This window comes from Pseudophryne corroboree, chromosome 9 (genome assembly GCF_028390025.1).
Source record: "Pseudophryne corroboree isolate aPseCor3 chromosome 9, aPseCor3.hap2, whole genome shotgun sequence".
Lineage (NCBI taxonomy): Eukaryota > Metazoa > Chordata > Amphibia > Anura > Myobatrachidae > Pseudophryne > Pseudophryne corroboree.
Window position 1 is genome coordinate 296,747,199 of NC_086452.1, and position 15,609 is coordinate 296,762,807.

General features: G+C 46.5%; 1 protein-coding gene across 4 annotated transcripts in view; it reads left to right on the forward strand.

Moving 5' to 3' along the window:
• Positions 1 to 15,609, forward strand: part of PICK1 (protein interacting with PRKCA 1) — a 272,889-nt gene that overhangs the window by 150,505 nt on the left and 106,775 nt on the right. For all 4 annotated transcript variants that reach the window (XM_063940387.1, XM_063940385.1, XM_063940388.1 and 1 more), the window contains one exon: positions 5,903 to 6,031. In XM_063940387.1, coding sequence (XP_063796457.1) covers positions 5,903 to 6,031 — 129 coding nt within the window. The remainder of the gene's footprint in view (positions 1 to 5,902; positions 6,032 to 15,609) is intronic.

The following is a 15,609-nucleotide window of genomic DNA, read 5'->3' on the forward strand; positions in this document are numbered from 1 at the left end:
CATAAGACACAGAGTCCCTAGACATGGCAATGTGAGAATACAGACACCCCTACACACAGGAAAATGTCAGACACAGTTTACCCCCAAGTATGCCACAGAGAAACAGAGCTTGGAGTCGGCACACACACAGCGCATCCCTAGGTAGATGCAATACAACTACCTAGCGCTGACTGTGTACCTTAATAGATTACACAGTAAATTCACAGCCTCCGCCCCCCCCCCCCCTTCTACAACTCCCTGGTACCGCACAGGATAGGAGTTGCATGGAGGGACAGCTCTCCCTGTCAGCGTCTCTCTGCAGGCAGGAAAATGGCGCTGAATGCTGCTGGGTCTGCTCTGAGGAGAAGCTCCGCCCCTTTATCATGGCGCTGCTTCCCGCACTTTGCTTCTTTATACTGGCCTGAGGTATGTTGCTGGCAGCATTACCGAGGTCCCTGACAGCCTTGATGCCAGTGTAGGGTATAGGCGCTGACTCAGGTCGCCCCTCACAGCGCCGCATAATGTACCGCTGAGCCTCCGGAGCGCAGTTAGTACTGCGCTCCCACCCTCTTGCCGCCATCTTCACACCGGCTCCTCGCTCGCTGTGGGGACCGGTGACTCACTCGCCACCGAATCTTCTGGCTCTGTTAGGGGGTGGCGGCATGCTGCTGGAGTGAGCGGTCGCCTGGGGCGGCTAACAATCATCACCCTCAGGAGCTAATGTCCTGTCAGCGGAGATAATGGCTCAAAACCCCCTCAGGACACCCCCCCCCCCCCCCCCCAAGTCCCACAAAGCAGGAAGGCTGCGTGTGCCTATACTCTAATAAAAACGATAAAACTACAAAAACTCCTATGGTGCTCCCCTAGCTGTGACCGGCTTCTGCGGGCGCATTTGCTAAACGGAGTCTGGTATGAGGGGCACAGAGGGAGGAGCCAGCCCACACTATTAAATTCTTAAAGTGCCAATGGCTCCTGGTGACCCGTCTATACCCCATGGTACTTATATGGACCACAGCATCCTCTAGGACGTAAGAGAAAGTTCATTTATTTCAGTAATTCAACTTAAAAGGTGAAACTAATGTATTACAGTATATAGACTCATTACATGCAAAGCGAGTTATTTCAAGCCTTTATTTGTTATAATTTTGATGATTGTGGCTTACAGTTTAAGAAAACCCCAAATCCAAAGTCTCAGAAAATTAGAATATTGCATAAAATCAATAATAAAAAAATAAGGATTTTCAATACAGAAATGTCGACCCTCTGACAATGAGGTTTACGTGTAACAATGAGGTTTGCGTATAATGAAAATACCTACATATGGGAATGAAAGGAAAGGATTCGAGGATGCTTGGTGTCACATATTAGACAATTATTTAAATTAACTTATGAAGCTCATTATACAGGAAAGAAAGAGAGATAATGGAGATTGATTTAGAGATGCGGGAATTAGATAAAAAAGCTGAACCAGTAAAAGAAATAAAAGAATATAAGGAATTAAAGATGAAAAGTGAAAACAGAATTAAAAAATTAGAAAGAGATGTGATTGATACTAAAGTAAAGTATCAAAGGGATCTTGATGACTATAAAGAAGGACGTATAAGAAATTGGAGTAAGAGCAAAAGGAAGGAGTTTGATATAGATAGGAATAGAAATAGAGATAATGATTGGCATAAAGGTGTATACAGAGATAATGGTTGGCAAAAGATACCATATAGAAATCAGAGAAATTTCCAGAGAGAGGATAAATTTGAGGTTCCCATAATCTCTATAATATTTTAAATACTTCAAATATGAGAGAAAAAAACTCCAGGGCCAACCTGGAGGGATCAGAAGTATCCAACAGAAAGGGCCGATAAGGACAGTCCAAGATTAGATCAATCTGAAAAGGAAAAATCAAGTGTGGGATTTAAATGTTTTATTGCCCCCGATCTCCTGTCTAAAGTGACGGGAGATCACGGGGCGATATTCTAATGACCCCCATGATTGCGCCCATAAGAGACTGGTTTAGCCACGTAAAGCAGCTAAACCTGACTAAAGATACGGGCGCGATCGTGAAAAGTTCCGTTTGGGCGTCCAAACGGGTCACTTTTCGCGCATTTCAACTCACCACCCCTGGTGCTTATATCTCACCCATTGGCGGCAACATTTGAATACTGCCAGCGGGCGGGAGGGGGGAACAGAAGATTTTAATCCCGCCCCAAGACTAGCAAAAGAGAGAAACGAGAGAAGGTAAGAGGAAGCAAACGGAGAAGAAGGAAACCAAAACGAACTACAGGGATATTTAACCTATTGGATTATGAGTTAAAAACAAGCGAGATCAAATTATTATCGAGAGGTTTATCTTTTGCACCAAATACCAAACCCAATGATTTTTTATTTGTCGATGGTAACAAATTTATTCACACCCTAACATTTTAAAAAAACCTTTTATTAAACATTACACAAAAAAGGAGAAAACAAGTATTGAGCAATCCATAAAAAATAATACTGGTTTGGAGCAGGATCTATTTATTTCCCTCTGGAATCCAGTGGTAGCTATAGTGAAACCCTCTCTAAATTTATCTCCAAGAACTTTGAAGATCAATGCCTTTGTCAATTCGTTCTACATCTACAGAGGGCACCGGAGCAAGTTTGTACATGTAAATGGAGTGCCAGGCTATTCCAAACACTGTGTATATGTATGATGTGTGTGTATGTGTGTATGTATGTATGTATATATGTGTGTGTGTGTGTGTGTGTGTGTGTGTGTGTGTGTGTATATATATATATAACCGCGTACTGACCGGCACTCAATACCTCATAACTTCTATTGCCCCGGTGCCTTCCTGTACCCAAAGGTATAGACAGTCCATCTCACAGCGGCGGGACTTGTTCAGCGTAGGAAGAAAGGAAGAGACTAAACTCAAGTCCTTATGTTAACGTTTCAGTTTATAACTTTCGTCAGAACACCAAATACAGTAAACATGACATACCTTTATATCCTCACCATTCTTGTGAACTCGTGGCTCGGTCACGCCGGCGGGGGACGGATGACGTCATCAAACTGCACCTCATGCAGCGCGCTCCTCCCCGTCGTTGCTCTGGTTACCATAGGGACTGCAATAAACAAACACACCCGCTATTTTACAATTACAATATCCTGGGAAACAGAGAGGACAGATACATCTAGATCAATGTAAAGCTCTGATGCATGCCTATATGTCAGTATCTAACAATTTCAACACTGCACATATTTAACTGTAGACCAAGAACATTAAATTACTAAGAGTCCATAGCTACTCAATGAAGCAATTTAAACTGAAGTGCTCATTAAGGCCACCCGGGGTCATAGTATTGAGGCGGTGTATCCACCTAGCCTCTCTCTGAAGTAAAAGTTGGTTTCTATTACCCCCTCTGATTTTTTTGGGTTCTTGGTCTATGATCTTATACTTTAATGTCGCCAGACCATGTCTCTGTTGTGCGAAATGGCGTGCCACTGGCTGTGCTTGGCTGTCACCTTCCAGTGCAGCCCGTATGGCGGACCTATGCATCGCCATTCTCTCTTTAAATTGACGTGTGGTTTTACCCACATAAAAAAGCCCACAAGGGCATCTAATAAAATATACTACGTGGGTGCTGGTGCACGTCAAGATCTTATTTATCTTGACATATTTGCCAGTGTGTGGGTGTGAAAACCCCGCTCCTGTCTCCATATAACTGCAGGTGGTGCAGCCCACACACCTATAGCACCCAGGATTTTTGCTGAGAAATGTCTGTTTACTGACTGACTTGAAAGATGATATATCATTGTGCACTAGGAGGTCCTTAAGATTCTTGTTCCTGGTGTAACTGTGTAAAAGAGTTACTCCATTAAACATCCCCAAATCCTTATCTGAAGTTATAATGGACCAGTTATCCCTGGCCTGTTTGGATATCTCTTTACTGACAGGGGAAAATTTTTGAACAAAGGGGATTTTGGACTGTGGGGTCTTAGTTTTTAACCTTGAGTTAGCCAAGAGTGTCTCCCGATCCAGACTCAGGACTTTGTACTTCGTCTTCATGAGCTCCACCCAATCATACCCTCTGGCATTAAAATTAAGGGCAATTTTATTGATTTCAATCTCTGTATTTGCCAGATCATCTGATATTCTATGTGCCCTCAAGAATTGCGAGTAGGGTACACTATATTTGGTAGGGGCCGGGTGGAAACTAGCCGCATGGAGTATAGTATTTTTATCTGTAGGTTTTTTAAACACATTTGTGTGTATTTGTCCTCCCTCAAGGGATATAGCAACATCAAGATAATTAACACTTTCTCCACTCATAGTAGCAGTGAATTTGATGGACAGGCACCGAGGCCTCTTTAAAACAGCTAATCACAGATATTAATTTACGTGATGTCAACATCAAATTCACAGCGTTCACAAGAATGGTGAGGGTATAAAGGTATGTCATGTTTACTGTATGTGGTGTTCTGATGAAAGTTATAAACTGAAACGTTAACATAAGGACTTGAGTTTAGTCTCTTCCTTTCTTCCTACGCTGAACAAGTCCCGCTGAGTGCCGCCGCTGTGAGATGGACTATATATATATATATATATATAATATATGATACATACTATTTACCGACAGCGGGATCCCGGCCACCAGTATGCTGGTAGCGTGGCGAGGGCTAGAAAGCTCACCACGCTGCGGGCACAGTGGCTCACCGAGCTCGACACAGGTTCTATTCTCCCTCTATGGGTGTCATGGACACCAATGGAGAAAGAAAAACCTGTAGCGGTGGTATTCTGGCGGCGATATTACACCGCCTGTTGGCATGGTGACCGCTGGGATCCTGACAGGCGGTCTCCTGATCGCCTTTATATATAGCTGACTTGAGAGTAGAAGGCTGCTCTGTTGACTTAGTGCCGCAACATGCTGGCCAGGTTTCATGGTGGTCGCTCAAACTCTATTTGGGAGATCATCGGTGGTGATAAATCATGGATCTACAGTTTCGACCCCGAGGACAAACAGTCGAGCCAGTGGACCCCACTTGAATGTACGCCGCCACAGAAGTTCTGATGTGAACGGAATGTGGCTATGCAATTGGTGGCTGTTTTTGTGGCCAAGACTCGTCATCTCTCCACCAGTCCATTAGTGCAGCAGTGCACTATTACTGGGGACTGGTATGCCAAACAGTGCCTGCTGCAAGTGCTGGAAGCCATTTCCAGGTGCCATCCAAGAATTCGCTTGTTGTGCCCTTCTCAGACACAACAATGCACCTGTCCACGAGATCAAGAAAGTGGTGGATTTTCTGGCCCATGAATGCATTCAGAAGCTTGGTCATCTGCCGTATAGTTCAGACCTGGCCCCCCGAAAGGCGTGGGGTATGGGTGACCGGTGGCAAGGATCCCGGTGCGGCGCTTTCCACAGGTTCTATTCCCAGTCTGGGTGTTGTGGACACCCAGAAGTGGGAATAGTCCTCGGCCTTTTGCCGGGATCCCGGTGTCGGTATGATGACCGCCGTTATCCCGACCGCCGGGATGTTGACTACATCCCCCTGCAACTTCTTCGTGTTCCCACAAATCAAGCACAAGATAGATGGGATTTATTTTGAGTCACTGTAAGCTGTAGTGGAGACCTTCATACAGCATGTTGAAGACGTGCCTGCTTTGGAACTGGTCCAGCTGCTTCACAGAGTGGTTTCAGTGCATGCAACTTTGCATAGATTCCTCTGTCGATTACAATGAAAAATTATAATGTTCTTTTGTTTTGTAAATATAATACTTTTTGTGCATTGGGAAACTTATTTCACACTCCTCGTATTTGCATTGTTTTGATTTTAATGTTAATATATAGTATTTTTTGTATGTCGTTAATTTAGCTGTGAACTTTTTTTTTAGATGTTTTTTAGATAGCTACTGTTTGTTTTAATTATTGTTTTTGCCACTTCATGCAGGTATTTGACAATACTCCTGCTGCACAGGATGGAACTATTGCAGCCGGAGATGAAATCACTGGTGTGAATGGGAGGTCAGTAAAAGGAAAAACTAAAGTGGAGGTTGCCAAAATGATTCAGCATGTTAAGGTGAGACACATCTGTCCTATTTTACTTAAATTATTCTAACTGGTATGCATTAAGCAAAACCCTTTATAAATATAACTGAGCAAAATTGATGTACATGTTTAATATACTATTTCTGATAAAATTCTTCAGTCTTGTGAGCGCTACTGGTATAGAGTGCGTGCGGCCACTAAAGACAAGCTGTGAGAGGCTGAAGATGCAGATACACTCTGGGGGATATTCAATTACAGTCGGAAATTCCGACAGGGCAGAAAGACGGCACTTTCTGCTGATAATCGAAAGTTTCCGACACTTCATTATTCAGTTGAAGTGCCATTTCTCTTACGTCCTAGAGGATGCTGGGGTCCACATTAGTACCATGGGGGTATAGATGGGTCCACCAGGAGCCATTGGCACTTTAAGAGTTTGAGAGTGTGGGCTGGTTCCTCCCTCTATGCCCCTCCTACCAGACTCAGTTTAGAAAATGTGCCCGGAGGAGCCGGCCACAGCTAGGGGAGCTCGCCAGAGCTTTTCTAGTAAAAAGTTATTTTAGAGTTTTTTTTTATTTTACAGGGAGGCAGCAGCGTGGGACTAAGGGGGGGGGGGGGGGGGAGTAGTATCCGCCCTGCGGGGTCTGAGCCACTTACTCCGCTGACAGGACACTGCGCTCCTGAGAGGATAGATCGCTCCCCGCCACAGGAGATCGCTCACCCCAGCAGCATGCCGCCACCCCCTTACAGAGCTGAAGATTGTGGCGAGTAAGACACCGACCCCCCTTGCAAGTGGGGGGCCGGTGTGAAGATGGCGGCAGCAGGGTAGGAGCGCAGTATTAACTGCGCTCCAGGATGGCTCAGAGGTACATAGTGCGGCATGTTGAGGGGCGCCCTGGGCCAGCGCTTACTGGTCACAAAGCCTTTCGGGGTCCCAGGATCTCAGCCAGTATCAATCCTCCGGCCAGTATAATCAGATGAAGACAGAGCCATTTTGGGGGCGGAGCTTCTCCTCAGAGCGGACCCAGCAGCGTTCAGCGCCATTTTCCTGCCTGCACAGCGCTGATCAGGAGAAAGATGGTCCCTCCACAGCAACTTCAGCTATCTCTCACGTTACCAGGGGGTTGTAGATAGGGGGCGAGGCTGCAGTACGACTGTGTGTATCCTATTAAGGTGCACAGTCAGCGCTGACAAGGGGTCTCCCTTTGGTTAAAAGCGCTGTGTGTGGGTTGGCTCCCATCTCTGTGTCTCTCTTGCCATTCTTGGGGGTGAAACTCTGTCTGCCCTCCCCTGTGTGTGTGTGTGTGTGTGTGGTGCTTTGTGGTCTCCTTTAGCTATGTCCAGGGACACTGTGTCATATGCTGCGGAGGATATGTCCTCCCAGGATGATCCCATTCCATGTAATCAGGGTAGCACTGGTTTAGCACAGATTCCAGCAAGGGAACCTGAGTGGTTTTCCTCTATCAAATCTTGGATTTCTCAGATTTCAGATAGGGTTGCAAGTAATGTATCGGCAACACAGGTATTACAGAACTCTATTGCAGTATGGCCCGATTCTGGTACCTCAGGACACTCCGCTATATACCCCCACAAAAGTGCGCTTGTTCATGTCATGCAAGATGACACGGATACAGATTCTGATACCACAGAAGGTACTGGGGATGTGTTGCGGGGGTCTGCCTCTCTTGCAAAGGGGGTGCAATTGATGAGAGAGGCTATCAGGGATGTATTGAATATTAATGATACAACACCTGAGCAGGTTGAGGAGGCTTTTTTCACTGAAAATAAGAAAGCCTCGCTAACCTTTCCTGCGTCAAAGGAATTAAATGCTATATTTGAGAAAGCATGGGAAAACCCTGAGAAAAAATTTCAGATACCTAAAAAAGGGTCAAGGTGGCGTTTCCTTTCCCTGAGGAGGATAGGAAAAAATGGGAAAGCCCACCAATTGTTGACGCATCTGTGTCCAGACTCTCCAAAAAGGTGGTTTTACCTGTACCGGGATTTACCGCCTTAAAGGAGCCGGCTGATCGAACAATTGATAATACACTTAAATCAATGTACACCGCTTCGGGGGCCATATTACGTCCCACTATTGCTAGTGCATGGATTGCAAAAGCTATAGTAAAATGGTCAGGCACCTTACTTGAGGATTTGGATACAATGAATCAGGGTGATGTTGAATTGTTTTGCGTAACGTTCACGATTCAGCAGGTTTTATGGTAGAATCCATGAAAGACCTGGGTTCCATGGCTGCGGGGATATCTTCCATGTCTGTTTCAGCTCATCGGGGACTGTGGCCAGCGCCAGTGGTCGGTCGACGCGGAATCCAGGAAAAGTGTGGAGTCCCTACCCTACACAGGTCAGGCTCTCTTTGGGGAAACTTTGGATGCGTGGATATCTACGGCTACAGCGGATAACTCTCCGTTCCTTCCCTCAGCTCCACCTGCTCTGAAGAAATCCTTATCTTCATCAGCATCACAGTCCTTTCGGTTTAACAAGCCTATAAATGCCAAACCGTCCCAGTACCTTCTTTAGGGGAGGTCGAGCTAAATCCAAGAAACCTGCTGCAGCAGGTTCCCAGGAAACTAAGCCTGCTTCCAGTACGCCGTAGTCCTCCGCATGACGGACCGCGCGGCCTGGAGGTGGGGCCAGTGGGAGCGAGGCTCAGACAGTTCAGACACGTCTGGGTATCGTCCGGCCTGGATCCCTGGGTGATAGATATTGTGTCCCAGGGATACAGGTTGGAATTTCAAAATCTTCCTCCTCACCGATTTTACAAATCAGGCTTGCCAGTTCTGCTGGCAGACAGGACTGTCCTACAAGCGGTCCAGAAGTTGGTGGAGGCACAGGTCATTTGTGCCAGTACCTCCTCATTTGCAAGCCATGGGTTACTATTCAAACCTTTTCGTGGTACCGAATCCAGATGTTTCGGTCAGGCCCATTCTGAACTTAAAATCGCTAAACCCCTTTCTGAGGGAGTTCAAGTTAAAAATGGAGTCTCTGAGGACGGTGATAACAGGTCTGGAAGAGTGTGAATTCCTAGTTACCCTGGATATCAAGGATGCGTACCTCCACATTCCGATTTGGCTACCGCAATAGGCTTACCTCCGTTTTGCATTACTGGACTGTCATTTCCAGTTCCAGGCCCTGCCATTCGGCCTCTCTACAGCACCAAGGGTGTTCACCAAGGTGATTGCGGAGATGATGGTTCTACTCCGAAAACAAGGGGTAAACATCATTCCGTATCTGGATGATTTGCTGATAAAGGCATCGTCCAAGGAGGAGCTGTTACAGTCCATTGTACTCACAACCCACCTACTCAGAGTCCACGGTTGGATTCTGAACCTTCCAAAATCTTATTTGGAACCAACCCGTAGGTCGTCTTTTCTGGGGATGATCCTCGACACAGAAGTGCAGAGGGTGTTTCTTCCACAGGAAAAGGTGTTGATGAGACAAACAAAGGTCCGGGATGTCCTGAAGGCAGCCCAGGTGTCTGTTCATCAATGCATTCGCCTTTTGGGGAAGATGGTGGCCTCTTACGAGGCTCTCCAGTACGGGAGGTTCCATGCTCGGGCCTTCCAACTGGATCTCCTGGACAAGTGGTCAGGATCTCATCAACACATACACCAGAGAATTCGTCTGTCGCCAAAGGCCAGGATTTCACTCCTCTGGTGGCTCCAATTACCTCACCTTCTGGAGGTCCGCAGGTCTGTAAGCCGGCCTGCCGATCAACATCCCGGAACTAAGAGCCGTCTACAGCTGTCTTCTTCAGGCGGTCCATCTTCTAAGAAATCGGGCTATTCAAGTACAGTTGGACAATGTGACAACGGTGGCTTACATAAACTGACAGGGCGGAACGAAGAGCAGAGCTGCAATGGCAGAGATAACAGAAAAACATGCGTTGGCGCTGTCAGCAATCTTTATTCCGAGAGTAGACAACTGGGAAGCGGACTTCCTCAGCAGACACGATCTCCATCCAGGGGAGTGGGGTCTCCATCCGGAGGTGTTCAAGGAGGTAACAGATCTTTGGGGTGTACCCCAAATCGACATGATGGCCTCTTGTCTCAACAAGAAGCTTCGGCGGTTTTGTTCCAGGTCGAGGGACCCGCAAGCAGTGGCGGTGGACACCCTAGTGAATCCGTGGGTGTTCCAGTCGGTGTACTTGTTTCCTCCACTTCCACTCATCTCAAGAGTTCTAAAGCTCATAAGGAGAACAAGGGTGCAAGCCATCCTTATTGCTCCAGACTGGCCAAGAAGTGCTTGGTACGCAAATCTTCTGGATCTACTGCAAGAAGAGCCGAGGCCTCTTCCTCTTCGGGAGGACCTGCTGCAGCAGGGGACGTTTGCCTATCAAGACTTACCGTGGCTACGTTTGACGGCATGGAGGTTGAACGCCTGATACTAGCTCGGAAGGGCATTCCAAAGAAGGTCATTCCTACCCTGATACAGGCTAGGAAAGGGGTAACATCTAAACATTACCATGGTATTTGGAAGAAATATGTCTCTTGGTGTGAGTCCAAGAAGTTTCCTGCGGTGGAGTTTTAACTGGGATGTTTTCTCCTCTTCCTTCAAGCAGGTGGGGATATGGGTCTGAGGTTGGGATCTGAGAAGGTCCAGATTTTGGCCCTATCCATTTTCTTCCAGAAATAATTGGCTGTCCTCCCTGAGGTTCAGATCTTTTTGAAGGGTGTTCTGCACATCCAACCTCCCTTTGTACCGCCTACGGCGCCTTGGGACCTTAACGTGGTATTGCAGTTTCTCCAGTCGGACTGGTTTGAGCCTCTACAGGAGGTTGAGGTCAAATTTCTTACATGGAGGGCTGTCACGTTGTTGGCCTTAGCTTCTGCTAGACCTGTTTCAGAATTAGGGGCTTTGTCCTGTAAAAGCCCTTACTTGATATTCCACGAAGATAGAGCTGAGCTCCGGACACGTCAGCAGTTTCTTCCAAAGGTTGTGTCTGCATTTAGTATCAACCAACCTATTGTGGTGCCAGTGGCTACTGACTCCTCAATTTCGTCAAAGTCCTTGGATGTTGTGAGGGCTTTGAGAATCTATGTGAAGAGGACTGCTCGTCACAGGAAATCGGACTCTTTGTTTGTCCTGTATGATCCCAAGAAAATTGGGTGTCCTGCTTTAAAGCAGACTATATCTCGCTGGATTAGGTTCACTATCCAGCATGCTTATTCTACGGCAGGATTGCCGTGTCCAAAATCTGTTAAGGCCCACTCTACTCGTACGGTGGGGTCTTCCTGGGTGGCTGCCCAGGTGTCTCGGCGTTGCGGCAACTTGGTCTGGGTCGAACACATTTGCTAAGTTCTACAAGTTCGATACTTTTACTGAACTTTAGACCATCAGAGGCCAATCAGTTCTGCAGGAGCCTCCGCGCTCTCCCTCCCGTTCTGGGAGCTTTGGTACATTTTCAAGGTACTAATGTGGACCCCAGCATCCTCTAGGACGTAAGAGAAAATAGGATTTTGGTTACCTACCGGTAAATCCTTTTTTCGTAGTCCGTAGAGGATGCTGGGCTCCCGCCCAGCGCTTCGTTTTCCTGCAACCATTATCTGGTTCAGTACAACTTTGTTTAGTTATGTACAGCATTGTTACTTGGTAAGTAATGTTTCAGCAGTTGCTGAGTTTTTCAACCTAGTTAGCTTGATGTGCCTTGTTATGTGTGAGCTGGTATGAATCTCACCACTATCTGAGTATAATCCTTCTCTCGAAGATGTCCGTCTCCTCGGGCACAGTTTCTAGACAGTCTGGTAGGAGGGGCATAGAGGGAGGAGCCAGCCCACACTCTCAAACTCTTAAAGTGCCAATGGCTCCTGGTAGACCCATCTATGCCCCTAGGGTACTAATGTGGACCCCAGCATCCTCTACGGACTACGAGAAAAGGATTTACCGGTAGGTAACCAAAATCCTATTTTTTCCACCATGTTGGAAACTCCGACAAGTCGAAAAACACCTGGATGAGCGGTGTGTGTGGGGGCGGGGGGGGGGGGGGGAGATGAGGAGAGAGATACATTTAAACAGCCGTTATTGGACAGAGAGAGTAACATTTTTAAAAAGCTCTCTGGGAACAGAACAGACACATTGTAAAGCCTGAGGAAATGAGAGACATGCACACTGAAAAAGCAATCGAGGGAAGGAGGGTGAGATAGATGTAGTGCAGGGAGCCTTGTTCACTTGAAGATCTTTAAATGTCAGACCTCTCCCACTCTAAACCCCAGTGGCTATCATGGAGCCTCAGTTTTGTCTAACAAGACCCTCAAGAACAGACCAAGAACACAAAGCGAGAGGGAGAGAATAAAAAAGCAATATTCTCCAACATCAACAATCCTAATGAGGATAACATTTTCTCAGTCAAATAATGGGGAACCCTGGAATGAAAGTCACAATGCTCGGCACATTATGACCAAAGCTGGCATCTTCAGATGCAAAAACATTGAACCTATAAAATTAGGTAAAGGTGTGCACAGAAGACCTGTGTCAGGAACCCGCTTTTGGGGGGTAATTCTGAGTTGATCGCAGCAGGAACTTTGTTAGCAGTTGGGCAAAACCATGTGCACTGCAGGTGGGGCAGATCTAACATGTGCAGAGAGAGTTAGATTTGGGTGGGTTATTTTCATTCTGTGCAGGGTAAATACTGGCTGCTTTATTTTTACACTGCAATTTAGATTGCAGATTGAACACACCACACCCAAATCTAACTCTCTGCACATGTTATATCTGCCTCCCCTGCAGTGAACATGGTTTTGCCCAACTGCTAACAAAGTTCCTGCTGCGATCAACTCAGAATTACCCCCTTGGTCTCTGGAGGTCACATCCTCAGCCTTGGCAGCATGTTCCATGATTGCCTGCAATGTGCAGAGACTCTCTCCAGTGTGTACCCCGCTTGCCATACAGCATGTACCCCAATGTATTCCCACCATCTCCAGAGTATGGGCGCTGCCATGACACCTGCAGTCAGCTGACTTGGTGCTAGCCACTCCTTTGCACTGGAGTGCTCACATGACTTGATTCCCCAATCCCTGCGGACCAGGGGGTATATAGCCAGAGTTCCTGATCAGTATCATTGCCTTGAACAATGCGTCACATCCTGTGAACAAGCATCTCCTGGCTCAAGTCTCCTGTCTTCAGAGATTCCCCTGTACCACTGCTCCATGGAACTTCAGGCACCAGCCATCCAGTTAAGTTGCAGCTCTATCTGCATTCTGCTCCAGCATTCACTAGCAGTCCCCTGAGACTCTCCTGTGTCAGTGCTTTGTGGAACTACAGGCACCAGCCATCCAGTTCAGTTGCAGCTCAGTGCTCCGTGGAACTACAGATACCAGCCATCCATTATGGCTTCAGCTACACTCTGCTCCTACAACCACTTGCAGTAAGAGACACTCTCCAGGTGCTGCATATCATACTCACCTGTTTGTTATTACTCTGCATCAGCACTGTGCTATTCAACCTGCACTGAAGCAACCAGCTTAAAGTTCAGCTGTCTCCTGCAGTAACCTTACCTGGTTCTGTTGTTGTATGCAAGCATTGCCTATTGACTGTGTAGCTCTGAGGCAAGTTCCTATCGGTTTCCAGGCCGATCATCGGCATTATCAATTGCCTATACAATTCCTGTTTGAAGTTACCATCGGTTTCCAGGACGGTAGTCATCTGTTTCTGTTCACCATCGGTTCCTAGGGTGACCATCGATAGTTCCTGTTCACCATCGGTTCCCAGGCCGATAGTCATCTGTTCCTGTTCACCATCGGTTCCCAGGCCGATAGTCATCTGTTCCTGTTCATCATCGGTTCCCAGGACGATCGTCATCTACTCCAAGTCTCCCATCAGTTCCCAGACCGATCATCGGTTGCTCCCAGTTACCATCGGTACCCAGACTGAACTTTCTCTAAGTGACTGTTTATTTCAGAGACTCTATCAGCTTCCATGCTGAATCATACGTTTACATTTACATTGCTCCAGTTGCTTCCATTTCCTGTGTGTACTCGATAAATACCATTTGCGCACATGCACAAGAACTTACTTCAGTCTCCTCGTTTCCTCCATCACACCGCCACTTACCCACTAGTGACCCCTCCGGGAACAGATACAGACCTGACAACCTGGTTGCTGTTGGCACGACTGCTAAGCAGATGACTTGATGCTGCACTGCCCATGGGACACCCACAGTTCCAATGGTGTGTGTCTTCACAGGTTCCATAACTAACAAATGTGCCCCAAGGTAAGCCTGGCAAATTACCATGACCATTGGATCTGGAAACCCAGGGCCAGTAAGTCTAATGACGCAGACCCTGGACCCGGCATGCCTACAAAATGGGGCGAAATGCCCCCGCTTTAAAGAATGGTTCTGGTTGCTGTCTGCCAAACGCTGCAGCATGTCAATCATGTTGTGTCTGACAGGGAGCTGCAAACAATATCGCAAGTGGAGATGGCTTTCCTCTTAGCTATCTTCCAGGTGAGTAAGTTGAACTCTACTGAATGGTACAACTTGAATGGAAAGTCCTGCAGAGCTGTCAGAACCAAGTTTAGATCTCACTTTGCTACAAAAGAAATGTAAGGCAGCTTAACATTTATCACTCCCTGCAAGAAATTGTGCACTTCAGACTAAAGAGCCAATGTTCTCTGAAAGAATACTGAACAAGCACAGGCCTGAGCCTTTTAGGGGCTCAGCTTTAACCCCTCTTTGAGATTGGAAAAGAAGCAACTGCTCTCTGCCATGCCTAGAATGTCTGACCACCAAGACCTCCTGTGCCAGATCAGTGCTACATTGGTGAGCAAAAGTCGTACATCACTAGCGTGCTTTTTTTGTAGCTTGAGGTGATTTTATGCATTCTGCTTTGAATTGTAGGACTTGTTTCTAAGTCACACGCAATGCTAATGACACATGCGTTACACACGCAAAGTAACCACAAAAGGTGCTGTTGTGATCGATTCAGACGGTATCAGAAAGGTTGCTGAAAAGTAATGGTAAATCTTTGGTTGTGGCTGTGGGCTGGCTAGTCGTGCAAACAAAAATGGGCCTTTCAGTAGGCGTGTTATTGGATTGTCACAGATGTGTCCGTGCAAGTGGCTGCATTCCCACACGCTCAACCGCTCACATAGGAGGCTATACTTAATGGAGAAACTGCTTCGGCAATAGGACTGGTGCAAGTTTTGATGATGTGACCGCTGGTGACGTACAAGGGTGCACCATTAGTACTACAGTGTGCACGGGCGCTAAAAGTGGGTTGTCCGCTACCTTCATCAGTTGTCGTTATTTATAAACAAGTTTAAAAGATACAAGGGTTATTTACAAAGAGTCACATTGTAAAACCTTACACTTATGAGCATGTTTATGTCCAATATTAAAAAGGGCAATGCTTTTACTAGCTGTGTCTTCCTTGTAAAAAAAAAAATCGGGCATAAACACACTCAGAAGTGTCAGGTTTTACAACCTCACACTTCTTATAAACCCCCTAGTGTCAACAAACAAATATATACAACATGTGCACTCATTTTGATATATTTTAAGTGGGTACTCTCCATAAGTCATAAGCAATGAATCCTCTATAACAAATATATATGAGATCGCATACCAAATTAAAATTGATTATATGTTTAATTCATACA